The sequence below is a fragment of the Caretta caretta genome, chromosome 1, assembly GCF_965140235.1.
Source record: "Caretta caretta isolate rCarCar2 chromosome 1, rCarCar1.hap1, whole genome shotgun sequence".
NCBI classification, from domain to species: Eukaryota; Metazoa; Chordata; order Testudines; family Cheloniidae; genus Caretta; species Caretta caretta.
In genome coordinates, this window is record NC_134206.1 from 238,303,980 (window position 1) to 238,327,309 (window position 23,330).

The following is a 23,330-nucleotide window of genomic DNA, read 5'->3' on the forward strand; positions in this document are numbered from 1 at the left end:
AGCTAGTTGGTATTAGGGGCTGGAAAAGCTAAGCCTCGGTCAATAATGCACCAGTTGTTGGCTCTGCAACAGATACTGTTAAGTCGCTATGGCAGAGGTTCTCAAACTGTGTTTACGAGCCACTACCTGATGTTCCATGGAGAGATGACAGATCTCTGAGCCTGGAGAAGGAACAATCAGGTGAATTGGAGAAGGGATGGAGGAGAGTTTTAAGCAAAGTCTGGCTCTTGCTGGTCCTGTGGGAGGGATTTTTCTGAGCCTAGTGGTTTGGGTAGGTTGACAGGTTCCAATGCTGGATGGACTCAATCCAACCCATGATGCAAAAATCACTTTGAAAATCTAGTCAACATGCAGGAGAAAGGTAGGAGAGTATATGAAGCAAAGAATTTTCTATGTAGTGTGAACTTTTTGGATCTAGCCTTCAACAATGTATGGTGATTAGTAATGGGAAAGAGTTTAGTGATTTGGCTTTGATATGCATCCAAAAGTTTGAATTTTTGAGGTCAGGTTGGTAAGCTCTCAAGAACAAGTTTCTTCATGAAATAGCCAATATGTCCTGCTCTCAGTGTGCTTGGAAGTATTTTTTGGCAATATTTCAGTACTACCATTTCTGGCTGAAACTAGAAAGTTCAAGATTGTGGAAAGTGAACTAAAGATTTAAAAATAAAACCCTTGTTAAGGGCCTGGATGCAGGTTCAGGTAGGTGGTTCTTTTATTTAAATTGGTTCACTCAGACCCAGTGCTGAAACGAATATTAGGAAAGTAAAACTATTTTCCTAATTTACTTGATCTTGAATATAGTGAGAGTGTGCTGTAAACATAGTGGACAAAGCTCATTAACAATCAATGAAATGGACAATCTGGTATATTAGACGATCTTACCAGTAAAGTCGATGAGTTAATTGGATGCTCTGTAGAGAGCGGCACAGCAGGAGTTTCACAAGGGGGCTTTCGAGACTCCACTCAAACTTGATCACCTTAACAGATAGAGAAACCACATTCACTTACATGCTGTTTCTGTTGCGTTAACTTTAAAACAAAATGGCCTGACAAAGATTTTATTTATTTATGTATTTAATTTATTTTAAATGTGACAACCCAATAGATGCAGAACATCCCCAAAAACGCCGTGGGCATAGACAAGTCAGGACTTTAGCATCAACCTTTTTTTGTGAGGACAGTACAGGTGCAGAGACTAAATTCAATCTGATCCTGTGAGATGTGCTTGGAGACACACTAGTCCCTCTGAAAATTAAAAATAAATTCAAATTCCTAAATGATTCCCTGGAATTAAAAACAAATAATTTAAAAAAATTATACTATATATCTATATCTATCTAAAACAATACTGTAGCACCTAGAGGCCCAAACTGAGATTAGAACTTGTGCTAGGTACTGCTCAGATATATTGTAAGAGACATTCTCTGACCCAAAGAGCATAAAGTCTAAATAGACAAGACAGATACAGGGTGCAAATGGAAAGACTTGCCGACAAAGATTTTCTCTGAAGCACAGGATGTGGGTCACTTGTCAGGATTATCTGGGTCTCTCTCACTTAAACATTTCCCTGCCATTACAGGGGCCTCAGCCACTGGTGCATCTCTGTCCCACCTATTCTTTGTCTGTGGCACGTAGTAGTTTAGTCTCTTGTGGACTGTACTACTTTGGTCTAATTTAAGTTGTTGAGTTTAGTGTGCAGGTGCTGGGTGGTGTTGGTGGCCTGTGCTATCCAGGAGGTCAGACTAGACATTCTGGTGGTCCCTTCTGACCTTAAATTCTAGGATTATGACTCTTTCACAATCTATAGTTCAGTCCTCTATTAACTTAATTATTACATGCCATTGAAAGTGGTTTCTTCCTGGGTTCCCCCCCCCCACTGCCCTCCCACAAGCACACACCCCAGCATAATCTGAAGGGTTCTGACCCCACAGGAGCTGTAGGAGAAACATTTATAAAAGACTGTATGGAGGAAAGACAATATTTTGGGGACAGTCATCTCTTCCTGGACCCCAAGAAAATATCCACTGAGCCATGGTTGCAAACCCTTGAGAAAACAGTTGGGACATTCTGTCCTACATCTTATAAAGTGTTTTGGGATCATTTATGAAGAAAGACAACGTATATAATGAAAGATTATTCAGCACGCAAATTGCTCTCTTCTGTCCACATTGGTGGCATCTTTCCCCCATCCTTACATCAACTGTATTTGGCTATTTTGCATAGATATCTAAAAGTAAATAACTCACGGTGATTCCAAACACTACTTTTCTTGCAGAGAAGCCCTGCCACTACCAGCCATTGATTTGATGGTGTGTGCTATTGGTCGTAACTCCTTTTCTTTTTTTTTCAGATGCTATTTTTTTTCCCAGAGGAAGAACACACAGAAATCCAATCAGCAATGTTGAGAAGCAAACCACATTCTCTTGAGTAGAGCACAATCTATAGTTCAGCCCTGTAGTTAACTCAATCATTGCATCAGCTGATCTTACTTTCTTGCTTATTCTTCCACTAATGTATCAATCAGACTGAAAGAATTAAAAGTGTTTAATGAAGTCATTGATCTGACTAGAGAACTTCCTTAGCTATCAATTTTTTCATTACCTGAACCAGCTGTGGGAGGTATTCCAACAATTCATCATTTGACAGATTTTCCATTTGTTGGACTGCAGTTCTGCGAATGTCTTGATCTGGAAAACTAGCGCAAAACAAATAGAGGTCATTAGGTATTACTGAGCTGCTGCTGATACATTACAATTCTCATGACTCTCAGCAATACAAAATGCTAAAGAAATAAGAGAAGAAGATCAATCGGTTTTACAGTAATAGGAGTCAAACACACATGACTGATAACTTAAATTGCATGATTTTTACTTACAACAAAAAAACATTACACTGATCTCCATGTACCTCTTTTCGGTTGAGCTATAATTAACAATTCAGTCCCATAGTTACACACTAGTATATGAAGCAAAGTATGAGCTTTCTGCAGCTCTTCTTCAGAACTGGCTGACACTCAGAATTTCCATTGCAAGGGAAATTCCAACATTTCAACATTTGTTTTTGTTCTGAATCAGAATTAAAAGATAAACTTTTGAAATTTCCATTGGAATATTTTTTAGAAAATAATTGTCGATTCATTTTGATTTTGACTTTTATTATATATTATAATTTATTTATAATACAATATAGAATGTGGAAACAATCATTTCAAAATGAAAAATCAAAATGCTTTTTAAAATTTTTTTTCCAAAATGAAATTTCATGGAAATTAACACATTCCCTTGGAAAGTTTAGATTTTGATGAAACATCATTTTCCAGTGGAAAAATGTTCCACTGGAAAATTTTCAACTAGCTCTATATTAAGGACAAAACTTCATGGCTCAGGAGTACAGCTGGTCAGAAAGTCTTCATTAAAAAAATGTTCTGGTGAAATATGGCTTTTTGACCCAAACCAAAAATTTTAGCAAAACATTTTTCAGCTTTTCATTAATAAACCAGAAATTGAGGGGAAAAAATCAGTAAAAGAATTCAGCTTTCACTTTCAAAAACTGAAAAATTCTCAGAGAATTTAAAAAAAATCATTTGAAATATTCTGCAAAAAGTCATTGTAATTTTTGACAAGCTCTACTCAGCAAATTAGTAATGGGCTATGCAGCTTTTCACCTCCAGAGAATTTGCTCAACTCTGTCCGAAGTCATTAGCATCATTACCATCGTATGTTCAGGGGACACACTGAAATGGGTTGATAGGCTCAATCCAGTCCCTTCAGGTCAAGCATCTGCATCACAGAAAACAACAAAACCCCACCACTTCTAAACAGACACTATCGCTGGGAGTTTAAGGACATCTGGTGCGCAACTTCCACTGGATTTCAGTCCTACTTCAGAGCCTAACTCCTTTAGGCTCCTTTGAAAAAATCTCAGCAACAGTCTCGTCTACTTGATGCTCTAGATATGGATGACAAGGGCTGACAGGGGACTGAAAACTGAGCTGTCATTGAATCCAAAGGGGATTCCTTTCAGGTCAGGCCAGCTGCACATTGGCAGAGGCAGCCTGGAAGCTGGCATTGCTGATGCCCATGCGATGTCTGTTCTGTAAATCAACAGAAGACTTCACTCTTCCAAGTCATCAGTCAGGGCATTCAATTCACTTGAAAATAAATGAAAACTAAAATATGAAAGACAACAACAAAATAGAAGCAATGGTCACCAGCAGAGTAATAAAGTTTCCACAATTGAGAGAGACTGAAGAACTTGTGTAGGCAGTTTTGTGCAGAAGTGTCTGGGTACCCTGGAATTCTAGAGAGGTACTTTTAAGTATAATCAAATTTAAAAAACAAACCAGAAAACCCTACACACTTTGATAATCAAATTGCTGTGTGTGTTCAAATAGTTTAAAAAAATGGAATGACTATATTTTGGACCTGTTAGAAAGCTCCAGGTTCTGCACTGCATTCATAGCCCATCCATAGCACATCCCTTCCAAACTCTTTTTTAATGATGCCACTGTGTTTGTCTCTTTAATATTTTGTTTATCTTTATAGTGCATATTTGATGATGTTTTTAATATTGTCTAATTGTTTGTGTAGTGCTCAGAGTACCGTGTGTGTGGGGGGGTGTTTTATAAATAAATGATCATTTTAGTCCCAAATTGGTCTATTTTACAAGAGTTAATTATCTTGTAATGTCAGGCAACATACTATGAATTTGAAGCTGCTACTTTAATTTTTACATAGTTATTTAGAACAAAATGTATTTGAATGAAGATCACAAATTAAAAAAAAAACCCGAATCCCCTTATTATGTTATCATCAAACTAGGTAATTTCTCCAAAGGGTTGTGAGCCAAACTTGCGCTGATAGTATGGGAATCAGTACCTCCCTTTCCCCTCTCTCCTGGTTCAACAGGTTACTGGAGAGTGAAATATATTCTATACAGGCACCAAGTCAAGCAGAAAATGTTATTACTCAGTTACTGCTTGTCCTTGGGAGCAGTCAATGCTCGAAGATGTGAAATGTTACAATGACAAAATTCTGTTTTCTCCCCAACCAGACGAAGAATGAGAAACCTTCTTATTTGAACCGTTCCAGAAAATCCAACTGCTAATGGTTTGATTCCTTAAAACTAATTTGCTAAGACCTGTAGTGTGAAATGTGTCTATGTTTCTAAATTATTTTAAAGAGATCTGTTTAGTGTCACAATGCACTGAAAGGTGTACACACTGAAGTAAAAATCTAGAGCTTGCTTCAGCAAACATGGCTCTTGCCTCTCTGTTTTTGGATGAGATTCTGTATTGCTCTCAGTTACTAAATGGTTTCGTTCAGCTTGTATATGTGAAGGTCAGTTTGAGGTCAAGCAGAACCCTTCCAAGGGAATGAGTAATAGACCAATTGTGTTAACCAAGTGACAACTTGTTCAATCCAAACAGTAATCACCATCCCTGCTCTTGAATTTTTGGGCTGTTTGGGGCCACAGAGAGAGCATTTAGTGGTGCTGATTCTTTTTCTATTTATCTGTATTTCAGGATTATTTTGGTTAGGATGAACATTGAACATCCTTAGAAATATTAGCTCCACAATGTAAAACTCAGTCAGTATTCTGCCATGCCTAAGTAGCATTCTTACATTCTACTTCTTAAAAACTATTACGATTTGGTTCAGAAACCCTATGTGAATCAGAAACTTAAGAACATAAGAACAGCCATACTGGGTCAGATCAGGGATCCATCTTGCCCAGTATCCTGTCTTCCAACAGGGGCCAATGCCAAGTGCCATTGAGGGAACGAACAGAACAGGTAATCATCAAGTGATCCATCCCCTGTCGCCCACTCCCAGCTTCTGGCGAACAGAGGCTAGGGACATCATCCCTGTTCATCCTGGCAAATAGCCATTGATGGACCTATCCTCCATGAACTTATCTAGTTCTTTTTTGAACCCTGTTATAGTCTTGGCCATCACAACATCCTCTGGCAAGGAGTTCCACAGGTTGACTGTGCGTTGTTGAAAAAAATACTTCCTTTTGTTTTAAATCTGCTACCTATTAATGTCATTTGGTGACCCCTAGTTCTTGTGTTATGAGAAGGAGTAAATAACACTGCCTTATTTACTTTCTCCATGCCAGTCATGATTTTATAAACCTATCCTTTGCATTACTAGAAATTCCAGCTTCTTCTAGCCAAGTAAACCATTTAGGTGAGAGGGGTCCTTTAGTGAGGACTTGTTGACATGGTGAATTACTACATGGCAAGCTCGTATGCTGCAGATTCACAGTCAGGCTTACTGTGCAGTAACTTGCTACGTAGATAAGTGCGGAGTCATCTAGTGAATCTTCAAGCATTGTGTCAGGACTGATTTCAGTCATCCCTAAATTATTCCTGATCCTCCAATCACCTTGACCATCTTACTTGCATGATATACTCCTTTCTCCTACTTTTGTTCTATTTCTTCATTATCTTTTCAGGTACTGTGTACTTCATGGCAAGGACTCTGCCTTTCCATATATTTGTACTGGGAATGCATATAGGTGGTGATACTGGTAAAGGGTAATACATAAACCATAATGTCAAATCTAGTCTTTAACAACATTTTGCAGCATCGGGGACTCCAACAATCTTTCCTTGGTAGCTTGTACTGTTTCTTGGAGTATTTCCCCTAGTGTTTCCCCTAAATGTCCTTACCACTGCTTTAAATGCATGATGTTTTAATCTTTCCTGACTAACTACTGAAAATAATTGACCACCTTCCTGTTTATAACTTCCCTTAATGTAGTTGTATCTCCTTTCAGACTTTACACTGACAGCTGAAACAGGATTCTGAGCTGAGTAAGCAAATTGCAATTTGCTTTGGAAGTAAGAACAACTGTTCTTGATTCTCTTCATATGGGTATCCAGAAAGGAAACGTGTCTTGAGCTACATCGTTCAGCTAAATCAGATCCAAATAAAAAACCTAGCACTGCTGAGACTTCATGTGAATTTGTGACATTCCCTGGAGACTTTTAGACCTAAGAATCAATTACTACAATTAATGCATATCTATAGTTTTCATTTGTAACAGATAAAATAGTCTTAATTTTAATGTATGATCTCAAACAACAATATGTTGGAGAACTCATACATATTTGTTAGGTAGATAGGATGGAAATATTTTACTGTAGAGGCTGGAGTATTTTATAGCGTGCAATGCTCCTTTTAGTAGAGAAAGGTATCTCACATGCCGCCTTTCTGGCACATGCCACCTATGAGAAGTTTACTGTATGCCATGCAGTGCTGTAAGCCCTGCTCTCATTTTGTATAAACAGTTTACATTCTGCTGTGTTGTCCCACATGGTATTGCAAATCTGAGCCGTGAAATGAAGGATATAATATTTGTCAGAAATGTAGACAGCTACACTTCCAGACCAGTATAATCGATACATTGATTCCTAGAGCCTCAGAACTCCAAGAAGCGTAGGATACCATTTGCTGGGTGCTTTATAAATGCCTACAAAGGCAGACAGAAGTGTCAATGAATACTTAAATGGATACGGAACTAAGATTTAGGTTACAAAATTAAGCTTTATTGTTGTGCTTTTTTATATTTATAAATAGATTGAGACTGGAGATTTACAGAACTTAACAAGAACAGAATTTTTCCCCACAATTTTAGATTTTTTTTGTTTTACAATGAAAACTAGTTGTTTTTTAAAATATTATCATTTCAACATTCCTCTGCAGGTCTGTAAGCAAAATATTGAAGCAGCTTTGTGCTAATTCATGAAAATTAGAAAATGAAACTGACCAGTCTAACTTCATTATCTAGACTGAAGGCAGTACAGAAAGTAAGCAAGCAGTATAAACGGTGAAAGGGACGTTTGATTTTTCACTATTATTTCAGTTGTAATAATCTAAAGGGATATTAGGAACAAAGAAACACACTATCCTCTCTCGTGTGTGTGTGTATGTGTGTGTGTGTGTGTGTGTGTGTGTGTGTGTGTTGCAAAGTCAAACACTCAAAAGTTAGGAAATGCCAGAATTAAGGATGCCTACGTAACCTGTGTGTACGCACGGATATTCTTTAATTATGTAATCACATACTATTGTTTCCACAGAATCCCTGCCTTATTCAGTGCACAGGATGGAAAGTGCTCACTTAATGAGCAGCTATTCAATATTTTGTTTTTTCCTCGTTTTTCTTTGTGTGGCCCCAAGATCCTGTGGAATAATAGTATGTGGTCATGTAATTAAAGAGTTTATCACAATGCACTTACACAACGGTGTCAAATTAAGGTGAAACAGGCAACCTTAATTCTGACATTTCAACATTTTGAATGCTTGACTTTGCAACCAGAATAATGTACGTTTTGGGTGTAATTTCTTAGATTTTTATAAAAAGAAAACTGAAAAAGCAAATTCCATCACATGGTATCATCTCGACATCCACACAGTTCATCAAAAGGATTGGAACTTCTAAATCCAGACCTCTGCCACTTGATCAGTTCTGGGGTTGGTCTCTCTCTTGATCTGTGGCCAGATGTTTCATTGAAACTGGTATTTTCTCACAATAAGTTGCAGTTTCAACAAACTGTCATTTTCCAACCTAAAAAAATAAATTGTTGAAAAGTTCCCAACCAGCTCTTGTTCTAATCTCCCACCCCAATCATTCAGTCTTCTTCCAGTGGCTCTCCATCTCCCTGTCCAGCCATTCACAGTTTCCCTCATGTGGTCCCCAAACATCGTGCCCAACCAGTCCCAGTTTCTTCTCTCAAGGGTCCTCATCCCCATCCACCATGGTGCCTTCCAGTCATCTTTCTTCCCCATGTTTCCCATCCACACTGGCTTTCAGTACCAGACTCCTCGTCTAATCTCAGTCTTCCCACACTGTATCTCTTGCTTTTTGTCCTAACTTTGCCCCACCAGTACCAGTTCTCACCCAGCTCTATGTCAGATCTATCTCCCCTCATCCTGCACTCCCTTCTTCTGCCAGTCACTGTCTCCTCCCCGAGACCCTCATCTGATTTCAGCTGCCCCTTGTCCCCAGGGCACCCAGTCCCCATCTCCTTTCCCAGGCTTCCCCAACCTCAATGCCCAGTCCCAGTTTCCCTTAACAGTTTGGGACTTGCTTTGAAAAAAAAGCCCCCAAAATCTGAAATTCTAGAAAACATTACAGTAGTTTTAAAAAAGCACCACTTATAGTATATGGATGCATACTGGCTGTTTCCAAGCTCTGCATAGAGATCAGCTAGACAACCCTAATACTGACCCTCATACTGCATATGCAGCTCCCACAGATTGAGAGATACACATGACCCAACATTTTCAAGTTGGGCTCCTGGGGCTAAATTCACTATTGAGTTACATAGGTATTAATTTGGCCCATAGATCTTTAAAAGGGCAGAATTTAGTCATGGCATTTGTACTTTATTTTTTTTTACATATTTTTGTGGCCTTTTGACTAAGGTTATGTCCATACTACAGACTTTTGCCGGCTTTGATACGTCAGTCAGGGGTGTGAAGAGTTGTGATCCCCGAATGACATAGCTGTGCTGGCAGAAGTCTCTAGCATAAACACAATTATATTGGTGAAGCTGGCCTTTTATTGAATAGCTTGTTTCATTCATAGGGCATTGTTTTACTACACTGGTACAAATGCATCCGTGCTGGTGTTGCTGCATCCACACTAGGAATGTTTTGGGGACAATTTTATGTTTCAGTAGGTGGAGGAAGTAACTAGATGGACAGCCATTTTAGACTTGATTCTGACTAACAGGGAAGGTGGAAGGCATGTGAGTGAAAATCATCATGAAATGATGATTTTTGGATTCTAAGGAACAGATGGAGTGAGAGCAGCGGAATCAGGATAATGGACTTAACACCCCCCCCCCCAAAACAGACTTTAACAAACTCAGAGAACTATTAGGTAAAGTCCATGGGAAGAAAACATAAGGGAAAAAGGAGTTCAATTTCTCCAAGGGACAATATTAAAGGGACAATAGCAAACTATTCCAATGTGATGAAAAGACAGGAAGAATAGTAAGAGGTCAGTATGGTCCCATCCAGACCTCTTCAGTGACCTGAAAATTATTACAATCCTACGAAAACTGGAAGCATGGACAGATTGCTAAGGATGAGTACAAAAGAATAGCACACGCATGTAGGAACAAAATCAGAAAGGCTAAGGCACAAAATGAGTTACACCTAGCAAGGAACATAAAAAGCAAATAAGATTAGGTTCTATAAATACATTAGGAATAAGAGAAAGATGAAGGAAAGCATAGGTCTTCTACTTAGCGGGGAAGGAGAGCTAATAATGGACAACATCAAGAAGGCTGAGGTGTTTAGTGAAGATTGAAGTAAAATACGCATTAAAAAGGTTAATGATGACCAGATACTTAACACAATTAATATTAACAAGGGGGAAAGAACACAAGCCAAAATATGGAAAAAACAGGTGAAAGAATATTTAGGTAAATTAGATGTATTCATGTCGGCAGGACCTGATGAAATGCATCTTAGGGTATCTAAGGAATTAGCTGAAACAATGTTGGAACCATTAGCATATCTTTCAGAACTCATGGTGATGAGTGAGATCCCAGAAGACTACTGCTTCTTCTTCAAGGCTTAGCCAGACAGTCAGCCATAGTGATCGTTTGCCATTTGGTCCGTTCCTGTGCAACCGCAAAGGCTTGACGGTCTGAGAGCCCCACATTGGAACAGACTTGATGAACCCATGTAATAGGGGGTCTGCCTCTGAGCCGCCTCCACCCCTCAGTTGGTGGAATTTTATCCCAAATGTTACAAGCCACCCAGAGAACAGCGTCCGCTGGAACATCTTCTGGCATTCTTGCAACATGTCAGAAAAACGTAAGGTGCTGCCTGCGGACAATGGCCCCAGTAGTCTGTACACCCAACCGACCAAAAATATCTGCATTACAAATGAAGTAATTCCACTTTATGCCCAATATACAATGTCGACATTTTGTGTGTAAAGCCTCCAGCTTTGTCCAGTCTGAGCACTGTAGTGTCCATGTCTGGCAGCTGTACAACAGTAATGGGAAGGATGCAGCTTGAATAAATCCTGAACTTGGTTGTCATATTAAGAAAGATGGTGTTGATTCCATATCCATTGTAAACGGTCCATGGCAGATGCTGCGATGCCAATCCGATGGAGAACTTCCATGTGAGAATTGGAGGAGCTGGCAAGTATAGAGCCCAGATAACAAAAGCTGGAAACTGATTTGACAGTTTTGTTGTTCAAAGAGATTGGAGTCCCGGGTGAACCTGGTCCTAGATTTTGCAGTTTTGTCTTTGACCATGAAACATGGAGACCAATCTTAGCTGATGACTCCTCCATATGCTGGAGTGCCTCACGAAATCAGTCAGGGCTCTGTACTAAAAGAACAACGTCATGAGCGTAATCAAGTTGTGACTGAGAGATCACCGATCTCAAGGCCTATGGACCGGACGGAATGTTGCATTATGAAATCCATTGCCCAACAAAAGAGTGCAGGGGCCAAAACGCAACCCTGCCTAACACCAGACAGTCATTTAAGGCACTGACATCTAGTTCCTCAGATGAACACGAGCAGCAGTTCCATTGTGCAGCTCTCTAATCAAGTCCAGCAGAGTGGTAATGACACCTATGCCCTTTAAGGCCTTCCATAATGCGACATGGTCTACTGAATCAAATGCAGCCTTAAGATCAACATATGCTATGTGCAGAGGCTTCCTGAACTCACGATGTATCTCTGACAACAAGCGAAGGGCCAAATGGCATCTAATGTGGACCTGTTCCTTGTAAAGCCTGACTGTTGGGGACAATGCTTCGGATGTAGCAAAGGCTCCAGGCATGCCAGCAAAACATGCACAAATACCTTCCCTGGAATGGAGAGCAAGGTGATCGGCCTATAGCTCTTACATTCTGTGCGTGGTCCCTTGCCCTTATAGAGTAAGATCACAATACCGTCCTTTCAGGCAGTTGGCAGGGTTCCAGTTCTCCACACCAGATGAAAGATGACCAGAAGTGATTCTGCTACAGTATCAATAGCACATTTTAGTAGCTCTGAGGGGATGCCATCAGCACCAGCTGCGCAGTTTAGAGAAGGCACACTTCACTTCATCCAGTGTTGGTGCATCTGGATCCAGAACTGCAGTGACTGCCAGATCATCCAGCTCTGAACAAGAGGCAGCTGGAGGATGGTTCAGGACACTGTGATAATATTCCACTCAGTATGAGAGAATGTCATCATCCGATTTACATGGATGGCCTTGGCTGTCATTCAGGATGCCATTTGTAGTGACTACCTCTTGTCTGTTGAGGTTGCGAATGGTGCGGAATGCTGGCTTCAAGTCACCCCTGGTTAAGCCAAATTTGACATCATTAGCCACTTGGTTATGATATGCCTCACAATCATGGAGTGCCAGGATGACTGGAGAAGAAGACTGGAGGAGAAAAAAACATAGTACCTATCTATAAAAAGGGGAACAAAGAAGAACCGAGGAAATTATAGACCAATCAGCTTGACTTTGACACCTGGGAAGACACTGGAAAAATTACTAAACAATCAATTTGTATGCACCTAGACAACAATAGAGTTATAAGGAATAATGTCCTCCTCATCTTACTTACACAACCTTCAGATGGTCCTTAGGTGTTTAGCTTTCTGCCTACCTTTGCATATCTGTGCACAAACACTGCAAGTCACCCAGAACATTTATCCATTTTAACTATGTGTGCTTGCCAGCAAAAGATTTAATCAAAGTTAAAGATACTGAAAAGGCTATTGAATGCCTTAGTAATGATCTGCCACTTAGTGCAGTGTCGTCTATTACAACATTAATACATAGCAGTTTCATGACTTTACAGTTTGTCTGTCCTGTAAATCTAAATACAACTACCAAATGATGTGTAGTAACATCCCTGTTTACATGGCAGATAAGCCTGTGTTTACTCTACTCTGTACATACATATACAATAACTTTCAGAATCAAAGAGATTCAACAGACGAGATATAATCTAACTGCTTCTTACTCAATTATTTTATTGGCATTCTGCTATTGATGTGGAGGAAACCGGCCAAATTCTACTCCTAATTACATTAGGAGCAATTTGAACCAACTTCACTGAAGTCAATCCGGATTTGCACTGGAGTAATAGAACAGAATTTAGCCCCAAATCACCAGGTATTTTTACTATTATTTGTGAAGTGACTTTCAGATGTCTCACCACACTTTTACAAATTAGACTACACTTAACGTTACCCAGCTCTATAGTGCAGCCACATTTGGGATGGGACACATTAGCCACTATATCTAGTAAAGTAATGAACACTGACATCAGGTTCAGATCAGGAGGTGAAGAAGGGTATTCTGACTAAGAAGAGAAGCAGGGAAGTTTAAGGATATTGTTATTTTGCCAGTACACTCGTGTTAACATCTCCCCTTATACTCTTTACAAGGATAATCTCATATAGTCACAGGGGCAAAAACTAGGGATTCCAGCATTTTGTAGGGTCCCTATAACTATGGTATTCACAAAATAAATCCAGCAGCAGAGAAGGAGAGCGGCTGTCCACAAACTGACTTCTTAATGTTCATTTGGATGTTCAAGTTCAGGAATTCAAACCTCCAGAGACTGATCTAATCCCAAACACTCTTGCTTTCTTACCCCCACCCCCACTGCCCGACCAAACACTGGGGGCCCTTATCCAGCACTGCTATCTTCAAGCCTTCCAATGACGTTCTACCCCACATGCTACCTCCTTTAGTATCTGAAGGAAACTGGCCGGCCTCTCTGCCATCTGTTATCGTTGAGGCACTGCAACCACACTAGCCTAAGGATCTTTTTGAGAGCAACCAGACCCTCTTTCCTCAAGAAGCTGGAGATTAAAACTCTATGCCTGGCAGCTTACTCTGCAGGGACCCATAAAGCCTAGTAGAGAAGACTCAAAACCCTATCAATTCTAATCCTGCTTCCTCTTGGAGCCTGGGTGGTAACAATTTACTTCCGGTCTAGAAAAAGTGCTAGCTTAGCGACTCTGGTCAACAAGTAGGGGGATGGAGTGAGGACTGTCCATTTCCCACACCTCTCTGTCCACCTATTCTGGGAATGGCTCAAGCAGGCACATAAACCCTCTTATCCCATGTGCCTGAAGTGAAGATCCTCTTAGCATGCAGTGGGATATGAGAGGGGTTCTTACTCCTCCTTACTCTCCTGTTGTAAGTGCGTGGGGTGTGGGTGGTCTGGCCTAGTGGTCACAGCTTAGCGGAGGTCTGTCCACCAGGACCAGGAGTCACCAGGCAGGAGCTGGAGGAATCGCAGGGCCAGGTCCCACAAACAAGAGTCAGAATCAGAGTCAGGCTGGGGTCAAAGTCCAGATATCAGGGGCAGTACTGGGTTAGAATCGAGGGACAGTAGTTGGGGTTGAAGTCAGAGATCAGGAGACAAGGCAAAGTCTGGCACTGCAGCAGTCCAAGGTCTGTGTAGTTACCTAGAAAACTTCCTGGGCCAACCAAAGGGGTGAAGTAGGGGCACTTGGCCAATCACAGGGCCACAGGGTATTATCACTCTAGGTCTCGTGGGCGGTACTTCCTGCAGTGCCTACTCTCCACGATGATGCTCCCTGGCTGCACCTCTGTATGGTTCTTGGTGGCACTGTGGGAATCTCAGCCACCCGAGGCTCTGCCAACCTGGGTTCTAGTCCCTAGGTCCTTGTAGTTGTGCAGCCCGAGTCCAACCCACAGTTTGCAAGAAAATTTGTTTCTCTCTCTTGTATGTGGTAAAAAGCGGGTTGGTACTATCTGTCTTTTGTGGGGAGCTGTTGCTGGGTGCTGTGAAGCTCTGATATTTCATGTACACTCAAAATTGTTATCTAGTTATTTTGTTCTTCAGGTTAGCTAATGTGTTCATAAATACCAAATATAAAAGAACACAGTATGTAATCTGAAAAGCAAAATAGCCTGACAATTTTTAGGTGCACCTGCCCTACATGTATATAGGGTATAAGTGTGCCCGCCATGTATATGATGGCATTTATAACACTGCATTTGGCTTTTTTCCATCACCACAATAACTGTGCCTGTATCATTTCCCTGGCTGGTGTGCCACACAGAGAAGTGAGAGTTGAACTAAAATCTTGGCTTTCTCCCAAGGAAGGTAAGTAAGGGAAGCCAATGATGAAAATGGAGATGCACAGGACAGCAGCCAGCAGTGCAGGGGAGGAGGGACCAGCTTTCTACCCTTTGCCTTGGGAAAATTTATATTTTTCAGACTGTAGTTTGTAATCAGCCTTCCCTGAAATTAGAGGTAAAACTATGAGCGTAAAATCTTATTCTGCCCTCTACTCTCCTTCCTTCATTAAAGAGCTCTTCAATGTTTTTTAAATTGTTTTTTAAGGACTGGCTCCTGGGAGGCCCTAAGAATCCATGCATGATGCATGTATTGGATGCAAGACTGCTACTAAATTTATCTGTGAAACCTAGCATGAATGTGTTTCCAGTTTAGGAAAGTTCTCCTTTTCTAGTGCATAAATGACTAGCTTATTATTAGTCTGCCTAGAGTAGTGCTTGTAAAGTAGAGAAGATAGTCAGCAAAAGGGGAGATATGCCAGAAGAATGAGATGCATCTATTACACTTAACAGGCTTGTGAGCAACTAAAAATTTTAAACCTACACTATATTGCAGAGAGAGCTGTATTATGTGCTCTGAACGTTGGGGCTTGATCCTGAGTGGCACCGAGCATCTGCAACTCTTACTAAATTGCATGGGATGTACTGACTTCTTGCGATCAAGACAATTGAATGTTGTCCCCTGTGACTTCTTTTCTTTCCTCTTACCCTTTGCAAAAGTGAGCTTAGTGCTCAGGAAATGTCCTTTAACCTTGCTTTGAGAAGGTCATGTAATTTAGTCTCTTTAGCCCAAAGCTTTCAAAAGTGACTAGAGATTTTTGGGCACCTAGCCTGTGTTTCAGAAAGTGCTGAGCACCCACCCTCAGAAAATCAGGTCCCTTAAGATGTCTCAAATAAAGCAATCCAAAACTGCAGCAACCAAAAACCGAAGCACCCAAAATTACCAGTCACTTCTGAAAATCTTGACCCATAGTTTCATGGATGAGACTGATAATAAACATGCCAAATGGTGACGGATGCCATGGCAACTTCTGTGATGTAGAAATTTATCCAGAGACCAGCCAACTTATTTCATGTACACAAGCCACTGAACAATCATCAGATGGTAATGACTTCTGGTTACCATCACATTGGACTACATTTGAACTAGCAACCCAGAGATCAAAGATCCCATTATCAAACCCTGAGCCTTCCAGTCCCCATGAAACAACTCTTTAATTAAATGGAGAATACTCATTATTGGATCACATGAGAAAACACACGCTGAGATAAGAGGCATTTCTGTTAGACACACCCCACCTTTTGTTTGCATATGACATCCTTTTGTAGCTTAATCCATAGTCAAAAGAAATTAGGAGGACATTTTGTTGCTCTGAGAAATCAGGAGCAGAGGGCAAAAGCTGCCAGAGCCAAGCATAATTCAGACCAGAGTAGAGCAAGCCTTCCCCAACAGCTTAGTCAATGCACCTGCAGTCCAAACTGATTGAAGGTCAGAGTGGGAATGTGAAGCCAAGTTAGCAATACAGCCACTGCTACTACTTAACTGATAATTATTTAATAGGTTAAAAACAAGACACCACAATCCCAGCCAGCTGAACCCCCACCCCCCTCTAGCAGTTCAGCCATCTGTGAAACTGGTCCTTTAAAAATGGACATTTAGTGAGCAGTGTACTACCCCTAATCCCCAAAGACAGCTTCCCAGTTCGTCTTAAACACACATGCAACTTGCCAGGGACATTAAATATTTCTAGTCAGAATATCTAAAGAAAAGACGACTTCTATTGAGATCCCTGGCCTCTTTTGTTAACATGTTTGTAAAATATAAACCAGGGTGCGCACATCTCCTGTGAGGGTATGTAATTAGGGGAACCTTCCCTCTCAAATCACAAGTATTTACTCTTGGCCAGCCATTCCACAGACTGCATTGGAGGAGTCAGAGTTATGACCTCAGCCCACCCTGCCATGCCAACTTGCAGAGCTGGACAGACTCAGAGTGGTGTGTACATTGCATCTTATAAGGGTGTGCTGCAGTTGGAAGGTGCTGTTGTGACTCCTGTAGGTTTACTTGAACTAGCTTTGATCTAGCTATACAAAAGCTAGCTTGAGTAACAACAACAAAGTAGTCACAGCAGCAGTGGCTATGACATGATCGAGTATGTACCCAGGGTTCTGGGTGGGATTGTACTCAGGAGGATAGATTGTGCTGCCAACCGTGCTGCAACAGCTACACTATTATTGTTACTCAAGCTAGCTTTCATCTAGCTAGATCAAAGTTAGCTCAGGTGTGCCTACATTTGCTGCAACCATACTTTCGGACTGCAGTGAAGACACATCATAAAAATGTAGCATAGCAACTGTGCTCTGTGAAAGGCTTTCAGGCAATGTGAGTCACAATGCCTTTTGGATGGGGCTATAAAACTGCATACCACACCCAATGTAGAGCTGGATCTTCAAGGAATAATTGAGCCCTTTGTCTCCAGAAATGCCAACTGTAGGTGTAACCAGTTAACAGGTTCTGTTTTGGCATGTTCCCTAAATCACCATTAAGACTTTTGCCGGTCTGGAGAGAGAACATCAATTGTGGTGCTTGTCATTGTATTTGTTCCAACATGAAATAAAAGGGTGCTCTGGTAAGTCATGAAAGCGCAGAAATATTGCAATGATGGCAAACATGGTATGCACACATACACTGCTTGAGCACAATCACAAATGTTCCAAAGGGCTTTCCATGCACTACGGACCTAATCCTTCAAGATCTTTGCATGCAGAACTCCCATTACATTCCAATAGGAGATGTTCGTATGTATGTGGGGAAGCTTAATACTTTGGATTCAAACCTAAACCAGAGAAGGGGGATAAGAATAATGCTGGAAAGCAACAATTATCTGTGGTTATTTTTAAATATATATATTTAAGTATCTGTTTTTGTAAATGAGTAATGAGGGTATGAAGTCCTTACTCACTGGGCAAAGGGATTAGATGAAGTCTCCAAAACCTCTCCTTTTTATTTCTTTTCTAAAGACATGGTTTGTAGCTAGTAAATCAGTTTGCAAAGCAGGATTTGCAGCTTTAATCGTAGAAAGCTCAACACCCAGACAAGCAAGGGCTTGACAGTGCATCATTTGCACCCTCATTTTGTCCAATTGTGTGACATTTTCACAGGCAGATTTCTTAAAACAAGCCTCCCCTCCCCCAAAATAACCTGAGAAAATACGTTTGCTGACACAGGTTCTTTTTGCTGCAGATCATGTATGTCACAGGTTAAAAGGTACCCTCCACAGCAGAGACACTTTCTGATGCACAAAAGACACCCAGCTCTCACTGAAAGTCAATGAGAGTGCAACATTAGAAGCCAGTTCTCAATTTTCCCAAAGTTTGGGATGTTTCTATTACAGAAAGAAGGGCCAGTGGCAAAGGTCATTTCCAGATGCACACTTTGAGGTAGCATCTTGATCTAGGAGCATGATTCAGCCCCATCTCCATTACTCACTTTGTGTCTGTACAGCAGCGTTAAGATGCAAAGTGTTGTATAAGTGCTAAGTATCTGACTGATCACCTGTTACTAGAAACTGAATGAATCCATCATATAGAATGAAATATGCTTTTCATTATCCTGCAAAATAGCAAATTTCTCAGGCAAGAAGGCAGGGCCAGCGCATTCAACTGAAGGTCAGCTCAAGAGTTCCAATTACATCTTCATTTTGATACAGAGGGAAAGCTGAAAGCAGACAGTCAATGAACCAAAGCTTGGTATTATACTAAGCAACTCAAAGTGCTGAATTAATCAGAAGACTAGGAGTCTGTTTATTGTTATTTTCTGACTTTGTTAATTTTCTCTTACCTGAAAGTCAGAAGCCCAAGTGCCTCCAAAGGGTTAGAAAAGATCCATTCCCTCAACACAGTATACATTTCTGATATGCTCTTTCGATCCCAACTGGGGGCACTGCCCAGTACCAAAGGAAGAGAACAGTTTTCATTATTGCAGTAGGAACGATAAAACCATAAAAATCTTCTCTCTTGCTCTGACAACCTGGAAGAGAAGATTAGAAATTCAGTTTGAAATTAAAACCACCTAGAGCCTTGTGTAGCAGCAAACTATTGTAAAGAGGGGGTACTGCTTTCTAGCTACTTCTTCTCCTTGGAATGGGATATCATTTTCTGCACACCAGCTCTTATGAAGAAGTGATATTTATAATCTGGATCTGTCAGCCTTGGGACATATAAAGATGAACTCTCAAAAGAGATGCACATACAGATATTTCACATTGCCAAGGTCACGCTCGCTCTCTCTTTTTCTCCACAGTCGTTTTTTAGTGTGTGCAGTTTTGGCCAGAGAAATTACTGTGATGTCCACTGCCTATTCTATAGCATCTCTAATTAACTGTGGTGACAACTACTGATTATAACACAGGTAGTCAACTTTCACTCCTCTGCTCTCCACCACCGATCAACTCAGGTGACAGCATTCATATACATTCTAGGATACGAGACTTTTAAAAAGGCGATGTGTTCTCTCTCTCTCTCTCACACACACACACACCATGATTGTTCTTGGTCCTTGCACAGGGTGTGCAAAGAGGTATAAGTACTAAGTATCTGACTGATCACTTGTTACTAGAAACTGAATGAATCTATCATATAGAATGGAATATGCTTTTCATTATCCTGGAAAATAGCAAACTTGTCAGGCAAACCTCTTTCAAAAAACCAGTCTGGCCTGCTATGCCTCACTTTACTCATCTGCAGAATGGGTGTAGTGCCACCTACCCCACAGAGAGGGCGAATGTCATATTAATAAAATGCCTTGGCATCCCCCAGTATTGCAAAAATCAGTAAGCCAATGAAAAGAACATCAGGTTAATGTGTACCATATGTCCTTAAATGCGCCAACAATTCATATGCATTTTCTTGGTCCATAAAACAAATAGCCTCATTAAATCTTAGGGTTTGGTATCATCACAAACAAAGAAACAAACAAAAACTTCATCAAGATAAAATTGCTAATGTAAACAGGCAATCCTAGCTGAAACTCAAGCACTTAAAACAAGCCTTAAAAATGTACAATAAATTACAAATAGACAAAATTCAGAATTAACATTATAAATATCATTAAGGCTCTGAAAGAACATAGGAGTTGCTACACTAGATCAGACCTATCTATCTTGTCCAACATCCCATCCTGGACAATAACCAGCATCAGAGGAAGCTTCAAAAATCCCTGCTGTGGGTAGTAATGGGATAACCTGCCTTCAGGAAAATTTTCTCCTAACTCCCAATAGTTGAAGTTGAATCAAGCTCTGAAACGTGAATGCTTGCATCCACTTCTAAACACTTCCCCCCATGATCTGCTATAACACCAACTTTGTCTTAGGCCAAATAAATAGTTTATCCCTTTCTGAATCCTGCTAAGTTTTGGCTTTGGTAATATCTCATGGCAATGGGTTCCACAGATTAATTGTGCGTTATGTGAAAAAAGGTTTCCTTCAATCAATTTTGAATTTGCCAGGCATTTGGAATGGGTATTGGCAGTACAAACAATAAACATGAGGTACAGTGTTGCGAGGAAAGACAATTTGCTTTCCTTGGCTCAGAGGGATGTGAGGAGAATAAATTCATAATTGTGTGAGCTGTTCAGATATGATAGTGACAGGGGCCACATAAGAGACATTTTACCTAGTGTCATTTTCTAGTAGTAGTAGTTTTAAGCAAATTACTATAATAAACAAAGGTTTCAGAGTAACAGCCGTGTTAGTCTGTATTCGCAAAAAGAAAAGGAGTACTTGTGGCACCTTAGAGACTAACCAATTTATTTGAGCATAAGCTTTCGTGAGCTACAGCTCACTTCATTGGATGCATATTGTGGAAAGTGTAGAAGATCTTTTTATATACACACAAAGCATGAAAAAATACCTCCTCCCACCCCACTCTCCTGCTGGTAATAGCTTATCTAAAGTGATCACTCTCCTTACAATGTGTATGATAATCAAGGTGGGCCATTTCCAGCACAAATCCAGGGTTTAACAAGAACGTTGGGGGGGGGGGGGGGCGAGGGAGCGGTTGGAAAAACAAGGGGAAATAGGTTACTTGCATAATGACTTAGCCACTCCCAGTCTCTATTCAAGCCTAAGTTAATTGTATCCAATTTGCAAATGAATTCCAATTCAACAGTTTCTCGCTGGAGTCTGGATTTGAAGTTTTTTTGTTGTAATATCGCAACTTTCATGTCTGTAAACGCGTGACCAGAGAGATTGAAGCGTTCTCCAACTGGTTTATGAATGTTATAATTCTTGACATCTGATTTGTGTCCATTTAGTCTTTTACGTAGAGACTGTCCAGTTTGACCAATGTACATGGCAGAGGGGCATTGCTGGCACATGATGGCATATATCACATTGGTGGATGTGCAGGTGAACGAGCCTCTGACAGTGTGGCTGATGTTATTAGGCCCTGTGATGGTGTCCCCTGAATAGATATGTGGGCACAGTTGGCAACAGGCTTTGTTGCAAGGTTAGGTTCCTGGGTTAGTGGTTCTGTTGTGTGGTATGTGGTTGCTGGTGAGTATTTGCTTCAGGTTGGGGGGCTGTCTGTAGGCAAGGACTGGCCTGTCTCCTTAGATTTGTGAGAGCGTTGGGTCATCCTTCAGGATAGGTTGTAGATCCTTAATAATGTGTTGGAGGAGTTTTAGTTGGGGGCTGAAGGTGACGGCTAGTGGAGTTCTGTTATTTTCTTTGTTAGGCCTGTCCCGTAGTAGGTGACTTCTGGGAACTCTTCTGGCTCTATCAATCTGTTTCTTCACTTCCGCAGGTGGGTATTGTAGTTGTAAGAATGCTTGATAGAGATCTTGTAGGTGTTTGTCTCTGTCTGAGGGGTTGGAGCAAATGCGGTTGTATCGCAGAGCTTGGCTGTAGACGATGGATCGTGTGGTGTGGTCAGGATGAAAGCTGGAGGCATGTAGGTAGGATCAGATCAGCGGCACTGCTATGGGTACCCGCATGGCCCCACAGTATGCCAACATTTTTATGGCTGACTTAGAACAACGCTTCCTCAGCTCTCGTCCCCTAATGCCCCTACTCTACTTGCGCTATATTGATGACATCTTCATCATCTGGACCCATGGAAAAGAAGCCCTTGAGGAATTCCACCATGATTTCAACAATTTCCATCCCACCATCAACCTCAGCCTGGTCCAGTCCACACAAGAGATCCACTTCCTGGACACTACAGTGCTAATAAATGATGGTCATATAATCACCACCCTATACCGGAAACCTACGGACCACTATTCCTACCTACATGCCTCCAGCTTTCACCCTGACCACAAATCTAGGGAGACAGGCCAGTCCCTGCCTACAGACAACCCCCCAACCTGAAGCAAATACTCACCAGCAACCACATACCACACAACAGAAACACTAACCCAGGAACCTATCCTTGCAACAAAGCCCGTTGCCAACTGTGCCCACATATCTATTCAGGGGACACCATCACAGGGCCTAATAACATCAGCCACACTATCAGAGGCTCGTTCACCTGCACATCCACCAATGTGATATATGCCATCATGTGCCAGCAATGCCCCTCTGCCATGTACATTGGTCAAACTGGACAGTCTCTACGTAAAAGAATAAATGGACAGAAATCAGATGTCAAGAATTATAACATTCATAAACCAGTCGGAGAACACTTCAATCTCTCCGGTCACGCGATTACAGACATGAAAGTTGCGATATTACAACGAAAAAACTTCAAATCCAGACTCCAGCGAGAAACTGTTGAATTGGAATTCATTTGCAAATTGGATACAATTAACTTAGGCTTGAATAGAGACTGGGAGTGGCTAAGTCATTATGCAAGGTAACCTATTTCCCCTTGTTTTTTCCTACCCCCCTCCCCTCCTCAGAGGTTCTTGTTAAACCCTGGATTTGTGCTGGAAATGGCCCACCTTGATTATCATACACATTGTAAGGAGAGTGATCACTTTAGATAAGCTATTACCAGCAGGAGAGTGGGGTGGGAGGAGGTATTTTTTCATGCATTGTGTGTATATAAAAAGATCTTCTACACTTTCCATAGTATGCATCCGATGAAGTGAGCTGTTGCTCACGAAAGCTTATGCTCAAATAAATTGGTTAGTGTCTAAGGTGCCACAAGTCCTCCTTTTCTTTTTATAATAAACAAAATATATTTTAAACTTTAGATACAAATAGTGGCAGCGTGATCCATGATCTC

General features: G+C 40.9%; 1 protein-coding gene across 1 annotated transcript in view; it reads right to left on the minus strand.

Moving 5' to 3' along the window:
• PIK3C2G (phosphatidylinositol-4-phosphate 3-kinase catalytic subunit type 2 gamma) overlaps window positions 1-23,330 on the minus strand; it is a 276,099-nt gene that overhangs the window by 165,423 nt on the left and 87,346 nt on the right. Inside the window, exons 15-17 of the mRNA XM_048827594.2 lie at window positions 18,943-19,131; window positions 2,602-2,695; window positions 883-977 (exon numbers count right to left, since the gene is read on the minus strand). Of these exons, the coding sequence (XP_048683551.2) occupies window positions 883-977; window positions 2,602-2,695; window positions 18,943-19,131 (378 nt within the window). The remainder of the gene's footprint in view (window positions 1-882; window positions 978-2,601; window positions 2,696-18,942; window positions 19,132-23,330) is intronic.